Source organism: Phycodurus eques, chromosome 5 (genome assembly GCF_024500275.1).
Source record: "Phycodurus eques isolate BA_2022a chromosome 5, UOR_Pequ_1.1, whole genome shotgun sequence".
NCBI classification, from domain to species: domain Eukaryota; kingdom Metazoa; phylum Chordata; class Actinopteri; order Syngnathiformes; family Syngnathidae; genus Phycodurus; species Phycodurus eques.
In genome coordinates this window covers 25,518,190-25,534,689 of record NC_084529.1, presented here as the reverse complement: position 1 = coordinate 25,534,689, position 16,500 = coordinate 25,518,190, and the positions used below count along the sequence as shown (strand labels likewise).

The 16,500-nt window shown below is 40.6% G+C and overlaps 1 protein-coding gene across 15 annotated transcripts in view; it reads right to left on the bottom strand.

The window, feature by feature from the left end:
* The window catches only part of plekha7a (pleckstrin homology domain containing, family A member 7a), a 115,885-nt gene that overhangs the window by 28,902 nt on the left and 70,483 nt on the right, over nucleotides 1-16,500 (bottom strand). For all 15 annotated transcript variants that reach the window (XR_009768650.1, XM_061678322.1, XM_061678323.1 and 12 more), the window contains 5 exons: nucleotides 14,896-14,968; nucleotides 12,589-12,689; nucleotides 2,956-3,137; nucleotides 1,312-1,803; nucleotides 28-559 (listed from right to left, as the gene is read on the bottom strand). Coding sequence is in view for 14 of the 15 variants with exons in the window: in XM_061678322.1 (XP_061534306.1) it covers nucleotides 28-559; nucleotides 1,312-1,803; nucleotides 2,956-3,137; nucleotides 12,589-12,689; nucleotides 14,896-14,968 (1,380 nt within the window). In the remaining variant the exon portion in view is untranslated. The remainder of the gene's footprint in view (nucleotides 1-27; nucleotides 560-1,311; nucleotides 1,804-2,955; nucleotides 3,138-12,588; nucleotides 12,690-14,895; nucleotides 14,969-16,500) is intronic.

Below are 16,500 nucleotides of genomic sequence, written 5' to 3'. Positions count from 1 at the left end.
CCCTAATTTGAGAGCCTATGACGTTACCTTGAAGACTTGAGACTTGGTCCTGCGAGGTGAAATGGCAAAGGGGGTGTCCACCACCGACGCATCAACTATGGGTCTCACTGTCACACGGTCAGCCGGCGTGTGCGGGCGGCGGGCGGGCGACAAGGTCCTGCTGGTGCCCGGCGGAGGCCCTGGAGGCGGGATGTCGGCGGGCGAAGGCGGTACAGACACGCAACGTGGCGGCCCACTGTGCTTGGCGGCCGGCGGCCTGGCGCCAAAAGGGTAGTCCGGGGCCGGTGTGTAGAGGGGCGCAGTGGGGCTACCGTGACGGTACTGCTGCCGCTGCTGCCACTCGTACAGCTGCAGGACGGTGTTGGAACTAGGGCCGCCAAGCTCAGGGGTGAGGCGGAAGTGGCTCAGGCGGTCCTGGGCGTACTTGTACTCGCTGTGGCGTGCCAGCGGGGGGCTGTGGCGGGGCGTCTTTGGCAGGGTCTGGTGTGTGTCCAGGGTGCCAAACTTGGGTTGGGAGGGCGGCGTTCGACGGGGGAGTGTGTTTTCTCGGGTTGGAGGACTGTCACAACACAAGAATACACACAGATGAACTTTTGTTATTGACCAAATATATTTTCCACCCTAATTTGCAAATAAATTCTTTCAAAATCAGACAATGGGATTTTCTGGATTTTTTTTCTCATTTTGTCTCTCATAGGTGAGTTATACCTATGACGAAAATTACAGGCCTCTCTCTAAGTGGGAAAACCTGCACATTTAGTGGCTGACTCAATACTTTTTGGTCCCACTGTACATGCTATGGGATCATAGTTTGTGGTACGTACAGTTTTGAACTCTTAATATACACTACAAGCCAAAGGTTTGGACACACTTTCTCATTTAATAGTATGACAAAGTGGTGGTGCATCAAATACTGAGCAAAGTCTGAATACTTATGTGCCACTGGGTCATGTTGTCATCATGATGGAAAAACAATGAATGTATTTCATTTTCGAATATGGCTGTAACAAAAAATGTGGAAGATGTGAAGCACTCTTAATACACTGTGGATACACTGTATACTAGGGGTTGAACTGACAGTCGACTTTATCAGGTGTTTTTTTCGGCATCTCGTCTTCAATTAGCCAGTTTACAGAGGATTTTTGACTTGCCTTTAGTGATAATCCACTGGACTATACTGCTCTATGGAGCATTGATTAATCTACTTCGACTTGACTATCATCACATTATAGTCAACTACAAAAAAAATCTCTTAATACCTACTGTATATGTCCAAAAATAATTACCTTTGGCATCATTTTTGCCACCTACCCTTTGTGTTCAGCTTTCTGCACCTTGACCCACTGCTCCACCTGCTCCAGAGTACTCCTCCTCCTCATCTCCTGAGGGGCTTCCGGGGCCCTTTGGTACGTCCCCGCCGCGATTCCGTTAGGCTCCAAGATGGGGCTCGGCGTCTCCGCCAGGCCGTTTCTTGCACCAACGCCCGAAGGCAGCGTGGAGGCAGACCGTGAGGGCGCTCGAGACGGCACCCTGGACACGGGCGCTGATGAGGACGCCTGGCCCGGCGGCAGGAGGGCGGCGGCCGTGGGGTTGGCGGGCAGGGAGGCGTGGGTGTCCATCTCCACGGCGACGGGAGAGTCTTTGTGGAAGCTGCAGCGGTCGTCTTGGTTGAGATGTATGGGCTCCAGGAGAACCTCGTGGACGGTGGGTCGCTGGGGTTCAGGAGCCTTGTGGTTGATATGATTGGTGTGTGTGACAGTCTGATGACGCATCATGGGGAAGTGATCTGACTGGTCAGATGCTCTGTGGAGAGTGAAGCGGCCATGAATGACTTGGAAATATTTGTAAACCCAGGCTTGAAACCCTGATTTGAAACGCAAACCATGCCATGAAATCCAAATTTGAAACCCCATAATTCCTTGTTTGACACCCTAGATTATTTGACACCCTAAATAAATCCTGGAACCTCAATTTCAAGCCAATTTCAAACCCTCACCCTGGTTTAAAACCACTATTTGGCAATCATAACCGAGGCTTTAAAAAACCCTAAACTGAAACCTGACTTAAAACATTAATTTGAAACTTTTCACACTTGTTTAAAACCCTAATCCAGGTTTGCAAAATGTATTTTAAAACCCTAACCATTTCTTTAACCCCTAACCCAGAATTGAAACCTCAACCCTTGTTTGAATTTCTAACCCAGGCCTAAAAGCCTAACCCTTTTAAAACCCTATTGCCCGCTTTAAACCCTAATTTGAAGCCCTAACGCTTGCCTCAAAATTTAATTTGAAGCCTTAATTTGAAACCCTAACCATGGCTTGAAACCCTAATTTAAAACCCTAATTTGATAACATAACCCTTGTTTGAAACCCTAAAAAGAAGGCTTATCCTGATTTTAAACCCCATTTTTGAATGGCTCCCTGATTGTCATTTGAAGTCATTGTGACTCAGGTCAAAATGCAGAATGCTTCGCTGGGATTTTACAGCGGATTGCTTTAGGCCAAGGGTTTTTAATTGCGTGTGTGAGGGCAGCCGATGTGTTTGTATTTGTTTGTGTGTGTTGGTGTGTGGGTGTGTGCGAGTTGTCGTACTGCTGTCTTGTTGCCAAGAACACTGAATTTAATTTCGTCTGACCTGACTTTTTGGAGACTTGCTTAAAGGGCAATTTAAAGCTCCACTGGTTATGTTCAGAAGGGACGTTGGAGGGTTAAGTGATGGTCAGGTCAGGCTTGGAGGGCAAACAGGAATATCGCTGCTCCAAAAGTAGAACCATTCAACCAGAATGTTCAGGAAAATTATAAAAAAATAAAAATTAAAAAAAAACGGTGTTTTTGTGGGGCCAACACAAAAGGGTGACATTCATGGCAAAGAGGAAAAGTGGGAAGACAACCATAGTATAGTACAGGAAATCAAATGAACTGCGACACAATGTGCGCGCGTGTGTGTGTTCCTGACCTGATGCCGGTGTTGACGGGACCGCTCAAATTGGCAGCCTGGTTCATGGCCCTCAGCCAGGTGTTCATGTCCTCCTGCGTGTCGGCGCTGAAGTAGTATGTCCGCATGCCCGTGTGCTCTGCCTGAGAGCCAATTACAGAGCTGCGTTTGTAAACGTACGAGCATGTTCCAGTGTGGCCGGCCTGCGGGGGGAGACAACGAGCACAGCAAAGGTGTCACAACATCTGACCGACCAGAGTGGCGACAAGGAGGCACAGAGGACACGGAGCACACCAGCAAACGTGGAAAAAGACAACAGCGGCAGCCAGTCATGACCAACAAAGACACAGCTGCTGACCAATGAGAGGGAAAGAACGCAATAAACAACAACAACAACAACAAAATGTGTCCTCAGAAATGTCTACTCAATGGTGTTATTTTTGCACGTGTGTGTGTGTGAGTGATTTTGCATGTTTTTCTTTATTTCTGTGTGTGTCTATCTTTGTGTTTGTGTTCTTTGTGGTTGTCTGTGACTGTGTGTCTGACTGTGTGTGTGTGTGTGTGTGTGAGATTGTGTCTGTGACACTGTGTTTGTGTGTGTGTATGTCTGCCTGTGTGTCTTTGTGTGTAAAAATGTGTATATGTCTATGTATGTATGTATGTCTCATCTGCTTGTGTGTGTATGTGTAATGAGATGGATGGAACAAGACAAATAACCTCACAAATGTCTCCTCGTGAGGCTACTTGCACTAAAACACAAAAAAAAGTTAGAAAATAAGCACTAAATGCTTTTTGGGATAGACAATAAAAAGACTAATCCTCTATAGAGTCTGTGTCTGATTAATATATAATTAATGTGTTGAATTCAGCCAGCTAAGAGTCAGAGAGACTCCTTTCCTCCTCTATAAATGCTTGGTATTTTTTCAACATGTTTTTCATAATTATTCAAACAGTTTTGTCCTTAAACAATGTAAAGAAAAATAATAAAATACATATACACAATTTGTACAAAGGTATTGGGACATGTGGCCATAAAATCATCAATACAGGTTTTTTCCCCTCAATGTCCCTGAATGGATGTCTCTGAAAAGCACCCAGTGTAGGTGGCTTGCGCTAGAGTAACAACCGCAGGAAAGGAAGAGGTGGCTATTAGTTTTTTTTCGTCCATTGAAGCAAATTAAACGATGTAGCCATTGTGGGAGAAGAATGCCTGCGAGGAAGGTTGTTTATCTGCTTTGCTAAAACATGCAGGAGTTGTTTTTTCCCCTGGGAGTTGGTTGAGCTGTAGTATAAGGGGAATGGACGCTGAGGTTTGAGGTACTTAATGTGTTACGGTTACATCTGTAATCCATGTTAGCGTACCTTTTACCTTGACAGCCATCTATCCATCCATCAGTGACCCACACCCCTGGAATACATCTCGGCATCACGGATATTCTACATCCATTCGTCCATTTGCTAAAGCACCTGTCCTCATTCGAGCCGCGGGTGAGCTTATCTCTGCTGACTTTGAGAGACACACGCAGGGCACATACATATATAAACAAACAACCATTCACACCCACAAGAGAGTAACCTGGGTTCATCTTAGGGCCAGACAAAGTCTATGTTCACTTCAAAACTGTCCGGTATTGGCTGGCTTCACCGCTAACAAGCCCTCACCACCTTGAAGGCACATAAACTAACCGCTAGGACCCCCAAAGCTGGATATGAAATGTGAAGACTAATAATCACAGGGAAGATGGGACCGTAAATTCCCGCGCATCCATTATGTATCGGCGGGAAAAGACAGTGCTCGATTGCCCTGTAACATTATGCATTGTTGGAACTTTAACACTGGACCTAAATATGGGAAATTAAAAAGCCGTAGTGAAATAATGATTAAATTAATATGTATTGCAAATAAGATATACAAATGTGCACCTAGTTCTTTGAAAACAAACAATATTAAATATATAAAAAAAATATTAAATGGTACCTAAAAGTTAAATACAACTAACTGTACTGAACAAATATACTGTAGGGGATTAAAAAAATTTAAGCTACTGCACAGCTTGAACAATTAATTCAGTCATTCTTTGGGCGTACCACCAGAGGAGCCCGTGTACCACCATTCATACTATAGTTTCAGTAGTTTTAACTGTAGCACCCTTGGCCAGCTTTTTAGTCATTGCTTATGCAGTCATCGACCGGTCTCGTCGTCTTCATCGCTACCCTCAGAGCTGGTGATTGGTTGCGATGTCATTCGCTTTGTGCATACGTGCGAACGGTCACTTCCAGAATAGAAAAAACAGAAGCTTCATCTCGTAATAAAGAGTCCAAATGTCCTCCATTGTTGTTTACCGTCTCACTGGATGATGTCACACTATTTATGTCGAAAATCACCATCCCTCCTCGCTTCCTTTCACTCGCCTTGCTTTACTTTCCATTCATCGGCTTCCTTCCTGTCCTTTTCAACACACACGTCAGTCTCACGTGTCCTCACCCTATTTAAAGAGCGCATTGTGCTCGTAACGATAAGCCCGAGCGCGGTGCAGCTCCTCCTGATAAGGTGCATTCTCCCAAACCGGGGATTGATTTTACAGTGGGGAAAAAGCATCCAAATGGAGACAATAATAGCCTCTGGGTGTCTCCTTTTTAAGTCTGCTGCTTTAATGGAATAAAACACAGAGTGCTCGCTATTTGTAAAGATGCATAAATCTTGTTAGGAGGAATATGACACCTTTCAAATATATTCTCCAGTATACACTTTTTCTCCCTGAAAGATAGAAAATATCCAAAATAACAAGTAGTTCTTCCCTGAGCCATTAGTGGACTGAATGCAGAGGAAGGGGGGGATGTGACTTGAACACGATGCCCCACGAAAACCACAAATGCAGCAAAAGTATAGACACAAAGAAAAAGCAAACAGAGTAAAGTGACACAACAAGTTGATCATCATCATGCACAGTGACAAGTGACAATGTGGAATGGACATTGTATTCCCACATCCAGGCAGCAAAGAGGAGAGTACCTATTTTACGTGAGGACTGTCAGCGTATAACACTCGTGGGGAGTACGAGATGGGTGTCCCGGTCGGGCAGCCAACCAATGGGAAGAGAGGGAAGAGGTGGAGGAGGGTGGAGGTTTAATGTTCAAACTCATCATACACCAACTTATCAGCCCTCACATGCGTGTTTGTTCCGTGACTATAGTCCCAACTAGGTTATTGCAGTATTTAATATTTTTATACAAACCAGGTTATTGCAGTATTTAATATTTTTATACAAACCACAACAATTCATTTGGAACGTTGTGTAAAATTTTAATTAAAACAGAATACAATGATGTACAAATCCTTTTCTACCTATATTCAATTGACTGCACTACAGAGACAAGATATTTAATGTTCAAACTGATACATGTTTTTTTTCTTTTCTTTTCCTGATACATGTTTTTTTTCTTTTCAAATATTCATTTTGAATTGGATGCCTGCAACACATTCCAAAAAAGATGGGACAAGGGCATGTTTACCACAGTATTTCATCACACTTCCTTCTGGCAACACTCAATAAGCGTTTGGGAACTTAGACACTAATTGTTGAAGCTTTGTCCGTGAAATTCTTTCCCATTCTTGCTTGACGCACAACTTCAGTTGCTCAACAGTCCAGGATCTCCGTTGTCGTATTTTGAGCTTCATAATGCGCCATTTTCAATGGGAGACAGGTCTAAACTGCTGGCAGGCCAGTCGAGTACTCGCACTCCTTTAACCATAAAGCCACGGTGTTGTAACGTGCAGAATGTGGCTTGGCATTGTCTTGTTGAAATAAGAAAGGACGTCCCTGAAAAAAAACATTGCTTGGATGGCAGCATATAAAACCTCCAAAACAGCTCCAAAACCTGTGCATAATTAACCTAAATGTACCGTTAATGGTGCCAGCATTAATGGTGCCTTCGTAGATCAGAATCAGAATCAGAATCATCTGTGCAAATTATCCATACCATGGACACTAACACACTACCATACCATCACAGATTCTGGCTTTTGAACTTAGCGCTAATAACAATCCGGATGGTCCTTTGCCTCTTTTGGACCGGAGGACACGATGTCCATGGTTTTCAGAAACAATTTGAAATGTGGATTTGTAAGATCACAACACACTTTTCCACTTTGTGGCAGTCCATCTCAGACGAGCTCAGGCCCAGACAAGCCAGCCAACGGCGTTTCTGGGTGTTCTTGATAAATGGCTTTCGCTTTGTATGGCAGAGTTTTAACTTGCATTTGTAGATGTAGCGACACTTGTTTTAACTGACAATGAAGTGTTCCTTGAGCCCATGTGGCAGTATCCTTTACACAATAATGCAGTATTGTAGTGCAGTGCCAGCTGAGAGATCGAAGGTCATGGGCATTCTACGCTGGTTTTTGGCTTTGCCGCTTAGATGCAGATATTTCTCTAAAATCCCCGGATCTTTTGATATTTTGGACAGGAGATGATGAAATCCCAAAATTTCTTGCAATGGTACGTTGGGAATTTTTTTTTAAATTTTGTTAATTTAGAGTACTTTATATATTCATAAGATGTGGGTCCACACTAGTTTCTTTAGTTTTCATAAGAACAGTATGAAAATTTTTTAATCATAATCAAGGACGGATGATATGCAAAAATATATCGTGATCATGTGTTTGCCATATCGCCCAGCCCAACTCTTAACTCAACTTGTATCTCAAATGAATTTTCCTTATTTAAAGGAATGGAAAGCCCATTATTTTCTTTCCAGACCGCAAAAACACACCAATACATTTTTGTACCGTGCTTTTTTTTTTTTAACAAGAAAAATAACACACTCTAGGATTTGTAGCATATGAAAACAGTAAAAACAAATCAATAGAATGAACAGAATGTAGAGTTTTGTAAACTGTTAGCCCGTCCATCTGTGTCGTTTCGCATTATATGTTAGCATTAAGCTAGTGGACCTTTGATAGATGAAATCATATGATTTGGTTGACATTTTGGTGTTTAAATATAAAATGTTTAATTCCCTTTTGTTTTATTTGTCAGTTTTACAGTAAACCTAAACTGGGAGTTAAAAAAAACAAAAAAAAAAAAAAAGCAAGCACATGTTGCCTCTGATTTATAGAAATGTGTGAGGGAGAGTCTTTGCTTTCTCAAATTAGATTGGACAATAGTCTCCCATTTCTTGAAAGTGAGTGAGAAAAGACACTAAGGAACACTTGAAAACGTGTTTCAATGTGTTTAACTGGGTTTTAATAAGTTTAAATGTGTATGGGACAGTTAAAACTAGCAGTTTTTCCTTAGCTACTACTAAAATAGAAAGACAGGTTCCATTCCTTACAATAGGTCACAATGAACAAGTCACACGTCTATGGAGGCAGGTTTTTGTACGTATTTTCATTATTTTCTGGTTATCTTCTAAACAAGACTGAAATATAAATGTATTCATTATGACATTGCTTGAACAACACCCCTAGCAAAAATGTCTTAATCTTAATCTGTGAATTCAGAATCAGAATCATCTTTATTTGCCAAGTATGTCCAAAAAACACGTGTCTCCGGTAGTTGGAGCCGCTCGAGTACGACAACAGACAGACAATTGACAGAGAGCACTTTTGAGGCATAAAGACATTGACAAAAAACAGTCACTGAGCAATAAAGGGTTGCTAGTTATCTGGTAATGCCGGTAATTTTTTTATTTGTATTTTTTTTAAATTAAGGATTACCGTATTTTTTGGACTATAAATCGCAGTTTTTTTTTTCATAGTTTGGCCGGAGGTGCGATTTATACTCCGGAGCAACTTATATGTGCAATTATTAACACATTATTATATAATTTCACGTTATTTTCACACTGACAACCGCAAGATGGCGCACTCGGGCCTGTGTATCTGTACCTGCTACTATATAAATTTCCCCCAAAAAATGTGACTTATATATGTTTTTTCCTTCTTTATTATGCATTTTTGGGCTGGTGCGATTTATAGTCCGGAAAATACGGTATTCGACAGAAGGAGTGGGTAGCTACTTTCAAAAAGTGATTGATGTGTGGCCGACTTATACCACCACAGTAGTAAGTTTTACAACCTAATAAAGCATAACAGTTACTAATCATGACAGTTGATAAGTTTTATGTTTTTGTTGGCGGGATCATAATTCGCCCATAATCAATCACGTTTTGACAGAAGTTACACTCTCCTCTCTATTATTATCCAGTTAATAACAGATGATATCTTGAAATTTTAATTAATTATAAAAAAAGTCTTCAAATGAGTTTGAGTGTTGGGGATTCTTTCCGTCGCGGATGTGCATGTTTTCCCTTCAGCGCCACTTCCAAAAATAAGACAGACATGTTTTATTTATAGCCAGAGGCGTAGAATCCCAAACGTGATCCAGTGTGGCCACAAACAGCTCCCAACACGGCGTGCCAACAACACCGCATTCAAACATAACAAGATCATTAAAAATATGACTTTAACATGCTACGTCCTTTCATAATATCATCAGAAACTGTGTCCAAAGCACCAAAAATTCACATTAATAGTTCTGTAAAAAAATAAATAAATAAATAAATTCCTAAAATAGATGAATCAAAATGTTGTTTGATTTACCTCATTAAATATTTTGTTGATTGGTTGAAGATTGTCAAAATAAAAAAATTACACTATATGTACATTTAATTAGGTTTTACTTTTTAATGAGTCATTGGTTAATTATTGTCATTATAATTTAAGAAAAAATACAATTCAAATGAGAATTATTCGCTTAGTAAAGTAATTTTATGTGTTTAGTATCTTTTTTTTTTAGTTTTTATTCATTGAGCTCATTATATAACTGGCATTTGTTGAATATTAGTGATATTTGAAAATGAGAAACATTTAACTGTTTTACCTATTTTCACAAATAATTGGTTAATTATTTAATTATAATTTAATAGAAATAGTAACATTTAAAAATATGAATTAATTATTGTATTAGTAAAATATGTTACATATTGTAACCGTTTACTCATTTTATTCAAGTTTGTCATGAAAATAAAAAAATTTGAAAGTTTTATTAAATAAGTAAATAATTATTTATAACACATTATGAATAATACAATTGTAATCAATTTTATTATCAGAATAAACGTTTTACATAGACTTTTTTTTTTTAACTTCAGTTTTGAAGTACCTGGCCCAGCTGTCCATTTTAAGATTCCAATCTGATCCTTAGAGCACAAGTTTGCCCACCCCCTCTTCAGCAAAATTAAGTCTAATTTCATGTGCTGGATGTCTTTACTGCAGAAAATCTAATTGCCCCTTCGGGGTATAATAAAGATCCACTCTGGTATCATAAACAGGACGTACCATGCCACTTGCTAAAAAAAAAGTGAGCTCAAGTAAAAGCTATATATACAGTAAATATTACATAGCGCAGGGGTGGGCAACATATGGCCCGTGGGCCCATTCCCTTCTTTAATGTGGCTCGCCGAGCATTCAGATTACCACGAGTCTTGTAAGAATATTTACGTGTTGCATTCATTGCATTAGCTGCTTCTTCCCACAATTGGTAAATTCAATAACCCTCCTGTTACAAACATTTGTGTACATTCTAATATATATGCAAGCTTCATGTTAATATGTTAGATTTGATTTCATTGTTTTAAATGTTTAAAATTTTATTTGTATTTAATTCAGTAATTCTGTCGCACACCACTAGACGGAGCCCCCGTACCACTTGTGGTATTCATACCAAACTTTGAGAATCACTAGTCTTTTTTTTTAAACTTTTTTTTTTTGCAAATACTGTACACCTCATTTCAAAAAAATGTCTGTGCCAAAGAAACAAACATAAGAAGGTTCTTAAAAAATTTAACCGAAACTTTCATAAGGAAAAAAAAAATCTTCCCATCTGACAGTTTTAAAAAAAAAAACAAATAAGCCCCACTACTATAGGGTATACGTGAGTCCATAATGTAGTTGTATCACTCCTGTGCTAAGTCCAGTTGAGGAGTTATGCCAAAGGGAAATCCATTCCACAGAGGCTTCAGTATTAAAACCTTCTATGACAGCCGTAACAGATTTCACTACAGCAGGTGCCCATTGCCAACTCATGCCGGAGGGCTTTGCCCCTTAACAGCAGTAAAAACATACCTAATATTAACGCATGAGCCAAGATGATCCAGATAGCCAATACAATTATGTTTCATGTTTCATAAAACATCGCAAACTGTGTATTTACTTAAGCATCTGCTTGGTATTGGCGTCAAACAGTTTACAGCTAAAAAGTAGTCAAATGTAAAACAATATGTCAGTACTGTTTAAAATTGGAATTATCATTAATGTAATTAGCCCAGTTAGCGTGTGCTCTTTGCTGAAGCGTGAGATCAGTTAGCAGAACAAGATTAGCGATAAACTGGTGCATGTAATTGATAATTAATTCCTTGTTACTGCTCATAGCGCCAGACGTGTTATGACTCATGACTCCTTAATTATCATAACCCTCTTCACTGGTACCCTTCTGTGATACTCTTGACTTTATCCCTATAATGCCACACGCATCATATGTGATACTTAAGGTTTTGAGGCCTCTTTTTTTTTTTCTCTAGAAAATCCAGATATACTCAATGAAGCCCCATTTATCATGGGGGAAGCATTCCAGACCCAACCGCAACAGGCGAGAATCCACGACACAGAGTCATAAATGAATTAGATAATTTTTTTTTAAAATATAATTTTACCCCTTCCACACACTTTTTAAACACATTGTAAAAATATTTGAACACAAACACATTGCAAGCATCAAATCATCACGAAAATACTGTATGTATTGCAGCGTCTGTATTCACCAGCTATGAGCAACTGGCGCCCCCGGGCCGCATGCGGCCTGTACCCACACTCGGAGCAGTCCTCGATTAATGTACGAAACTTGTGAAAAAGGTTTCCTCTACCAATCCTGATCCGTTTCAAGTTGTAAAAACAGTGTTCACTACTACATTGCTGAGTAGTGCTTCCTCTGGGTCTCCTCCATCAGAGAAGAGAGGGCACTCAATGACGAGAAACAGCGCAAAGAGCAAATTGAGGAATTTAAAGGCAACCTATGTGCCTAGTTTGCTTAGAGACTATCAGCCATGCACGATTTAAACTTGAGTCGCCACTACAACACTGATCTCTAATAAAAAGTACAACAACAGCGACAGTTCATTTGAAGTGCATGAGGAGTTACTGGTACTAAAATGTGTGTCCTCCAAAAACATAAGACATATTAAACGCCATTAATAGTGTCCTGACTTTTGCTGGGTTAAGAAATTGTTGCTATCTTTGGCTAAACAGACTACTGCAAAAAATAATTTATTTCACGTAAAGTTGAGTGATATTTTTCGCAATCTTTTTTTTCTTTTCAAAGATCATTGTATCATAATTATTGGCCAGGAAATGACAAAAACAAATGAGATCTCAATTATGCTGTCTGCATAATAACGTGCTCCTAGCATGCATGTTGCAGTTCGCTTTTGACTGATCACTCCTTCCTGCTACTTATTCAATTCTATTTCTGATGGTTATTTAGCTAGAAAGCCACTCTAACTTAATTGTTATATTAAGAAGACTGCGGGGTTTCTGCACATAGAATTTCAACGTACTAAGTTAACAAGGCTAAATGAAGGAAGAGGCCAACGTACCTTGAAGGCATACTTTCGGTTGATGTGATCCTCGGGTCCCACGGGTGAAATGACATAGCTGGGAAGTGGAATGCTGCCGAGGACCGCCTCCTCTCTGCTGTCTGTGTGAGGTGAGGGGAGAGAATGGGGGGATATGTCGGGGGGAGGAAATGAGTGAGGATATGGTAAGAATTAATAACAATTATTACCTGCTAATTTGATTACATTTTTGGGAAACATGTCTCGAATGTCACACAAAACGTGAGATTCCGAACAAACGTGCAAAAACGTGAGTGCTGAGTTCTGCCAGTTTAAAGGGATTAACGCTTGTGTTTCGCTTTTTCTGTGGTGTTTTTGCAACATTTATTCCAAAAGAAGGATCAGCCTCAACAAGGGAAACACTGGTTTAAAATATTGCCTTTGTACATCGAATAAAAGATTTATGATGGTCACAGTTTCACCCTGGATTATTTCAATTTCCCTTTTTGCATAGGTTGCCCAGCATACCGGAACAGTTTGCTGTTGAAGACAGCTTCTTTTTACACTTGTTTGACTGAAGAATGTCTGCGCGGAGTAGGATTTAATCTGACTCGGGGGCTTTGAGAGAAACCTTTGGTATAATACATGGCCTGTAAAACAAAGGTTTTATTATGGCCACAGTTTGACCCTGGAACACATTTCTATTCATTCCTAGAACAGACTTTGTTCAACCTTTTGAGTTTCTACTGTAATTATTTAAACTGAGCCAAATATTAAGCCACAATGTGAAGGTCAACAACTCCCAAATATGCAAGCATTCCATCTCAATTAGTGTCTATAAATAACATGGACTAAGTATTTGTTTCCACTGAGGGTGGGTGTGTGTGTGTGTGTGTGTGTGCGCGCGCGAAACAATTATCACCTCGTAAAGTGTTGTAACAATACAGAAAAACGCAGTGGCACCTGTGCTCGCCTGGTGGCCCGGGTACCAATAAGGCTGGATTAAAAGGGGAGGGAATTGTTTAAAAATAATACAAGGCCCTTTGGAGGAGACATTCCCTAAATGGCGGGCGACGAGGGCTGGTGTTTTTATCTCTCACAACACACACATGCACGGACGGGTGTGAAGTGCATGGGCCAAAGGCTAAAATGTTCTTGAGGCTTTTAAGTAAAATACGTGAATGGGGAAGAAGCATTTCATCATGTTGCGTGTGGAAAAACATCTTTGAAGTGAGGAGAACAGGGTGAGAAAGAGAGAACAAGAGATGGAGAATTGATTTCCTTGCTGAAGGCAAGGAGGCGTGTCCAAAACTGTTTGATTGACATGAAGAAGATGAAATGACACATAAATGTCAGAGGGAGCAGATGGAGGCGGATGGAGGCGTACTTCTTCATCTTAGCCAGACATTTTAGACAATACTACTTTCAAAAACTTTTTTGTCCCCAGTGCACACAGCAAGGCCCATAAGCGCATGCTTGGAGGAATTTGGTGTTTTCGACACCCATAAAATCACCTTTTGGCATGAACTTCAAGTGAAAGTTGCGTTTCAAACTGAGGAAGAAACAAGAAGCAAGGGAGACTAACAAAACATGGACATACACAACATTGTGGAGTGACCACACATCAGAGTGTACTGAACAGCTAATCGTCTCTAACGACTCTCCGCACTGTCCAGTGAACCACAGGAAGCCTCACTAAGTGGCCATGCTTTAATTCTTCTAAGAGACTGTTTATGTTTTGCTGCTCCTTTGGTTAGCACAAGAGCTCAAATGGACTTAACAGTTCAGGTCCACGAATGGACAATAGTGTCTATTAAGTGGGAAAATTACACCTATCGTCATTAGAGATGCCAGTGCCACCAAGCTAAGACTGGGTGTAACAATTAAGTTGCAAAGCTACCCAGAACATAAACATGGACGTACACAACAATGTGGAGCAACCACGTCAGAGTCCAATGAAGTGTTAATCGTCGTAAAGACGCTGTCTCCTCATAACGTGGCATCTGAGGCAAACTGGGAGGACATAAAAGTTGTTTATCTCCCCGGAATAATAAAATGGGCGAATACAATATTGTGGCGAAACTACATGTAAGAGTCTAATGTTAATTGTTGTTAAGGACAACGTCTCTACATAATGTAAAATCCAAAGCAGATTGGGCTGAACTAATAAGGGAGACAACAACATGTGGTCGCACCACATAACCACATCTTGTCCACATAAGATCTTAACACTGATTTAGCACTATGCGGGGTACACAGACTGACTGTGCTGCTGTTTTGGTGAGCAACACTGAGAAAATTGTCTCATTTGTCTATATTTGTTGGCTTAAGGGTGAATACAGTTTGTACCTTTATAGTAGAAGAGACAGAAATCGGCCAAGACAAACCACTTCCTCTTCCAAAGACGCATGCCGGAGCTGTCCTGCAAGGAGACATAAGCGGAAAGGCGGAAGCAGAATCAAGCGGAGATAACACTTGCTCATGTTCAATGGACAGGCTAGTCGGACACCAAACGTTTTGAGCCCGCTTTTGGGCTATAGATGTGGACATGCCCGATGAAATAAAACAACCTGAAATAGGCGCATGGTCTTTGTCATTATTGTGCGCATCAGTCTGCTCTTTCCTTTCTTAGGCTGCGATTACACTGCGTGGTTCAATTCAGATTGTTTTTTTTCTTCTCAAGTGACACAATTAGAAAATGTATCATGGCAGCATAAATAGAAAAAATATATATGGATGGCATATCTTCAGATTGGAATCAGGCCGTTTCCAAATATGGGTAAAAATCTGTAACGGATATCTGCCAACTTGAGTGCAGCGTAAATGCACAGATCGCATATTCCCCGTCAAAAGTCATCTTGACATTATCAAAATACACCAATTGGTGACATACAAGGACCACAAGAGTAGCCCCTTGGCCTGTTCTGAAAATAGCTCATTACTGATGGGACATTGTGATTTCCTAGGAATGTTGTTGAAGTGATCATTTAAAAATGTAACCACTTGCAGAGATTTACTGAAATACATTTCCGCATATTAATATGTGTTTCTTCTGCTCCATTTGCACACTGATTGAGGAGTATCTGCAACATTTGCACAACCAACATTGTCCCAGATTATCGCACTACTCGTCACTTTAAACCGCATGCACCCCTTGAAGTCTCTGCGCCCTTTGCACAATGGTCATTGCACCAGACTATTGCAATATTAGTCATTCGAACTGCTCAAAGTGCTAGAGGACTCTGCATCTTTTTGCACAATTGTCAAAAAAAAAAAAAAAAAAAAATGTACCGCCATTACCAGATAACTAGCAACCCTTTACTGCCCAGTGACTTTTTTTTTTTTTTTTTTTTCAATGTCTTTATGTCTCAAAATTGTTCTCTGTCAATTGACTGTCTGTTGTCATACTAGAGCAGCTCCAACTACCGGAGACAAATTCCTTGTGTGTTTTTTGGACATAGTTGGCAAATAAAGATGATTCTGATTCCTACATTGTTAAATTATTGTTGAGAATGACTAAGAAATCATTAACATGATCAGTATTTTGACCACGATGAATTCCTAATAATAACATATAGTTAAAGGTAATTTGAATAATTTGCATTAAAGGTGGCGGCACGGTGAACGACTGGTTAGAGCGTCAGCCTCACAGTTCTGAGGACCTGGGTTCAATCCCCGGCCCCGCCTGTTTGGAGTTTGCATGTTCTCCCCGTGCCTGCGTGGGTTTTCTCCGGGCACTCCGGTTTCCTCCCACGTCCCAAAAACATGCATTAATTGGAGACTCTAAATTGCCCGTAGGCATGACTGTGAGTGCGAATGGTTGTTTTGTTTGTATGTGCCCTGCGATTGGCTGGCAACCAGTTCAGGGTGTACCCCGCCTCCTGCCCGATGACAGCTGGGATAGGCTCCAGCACGCCCGCGACCCTAGTGAGGAGAAGCGGCTCAGAAAATGGA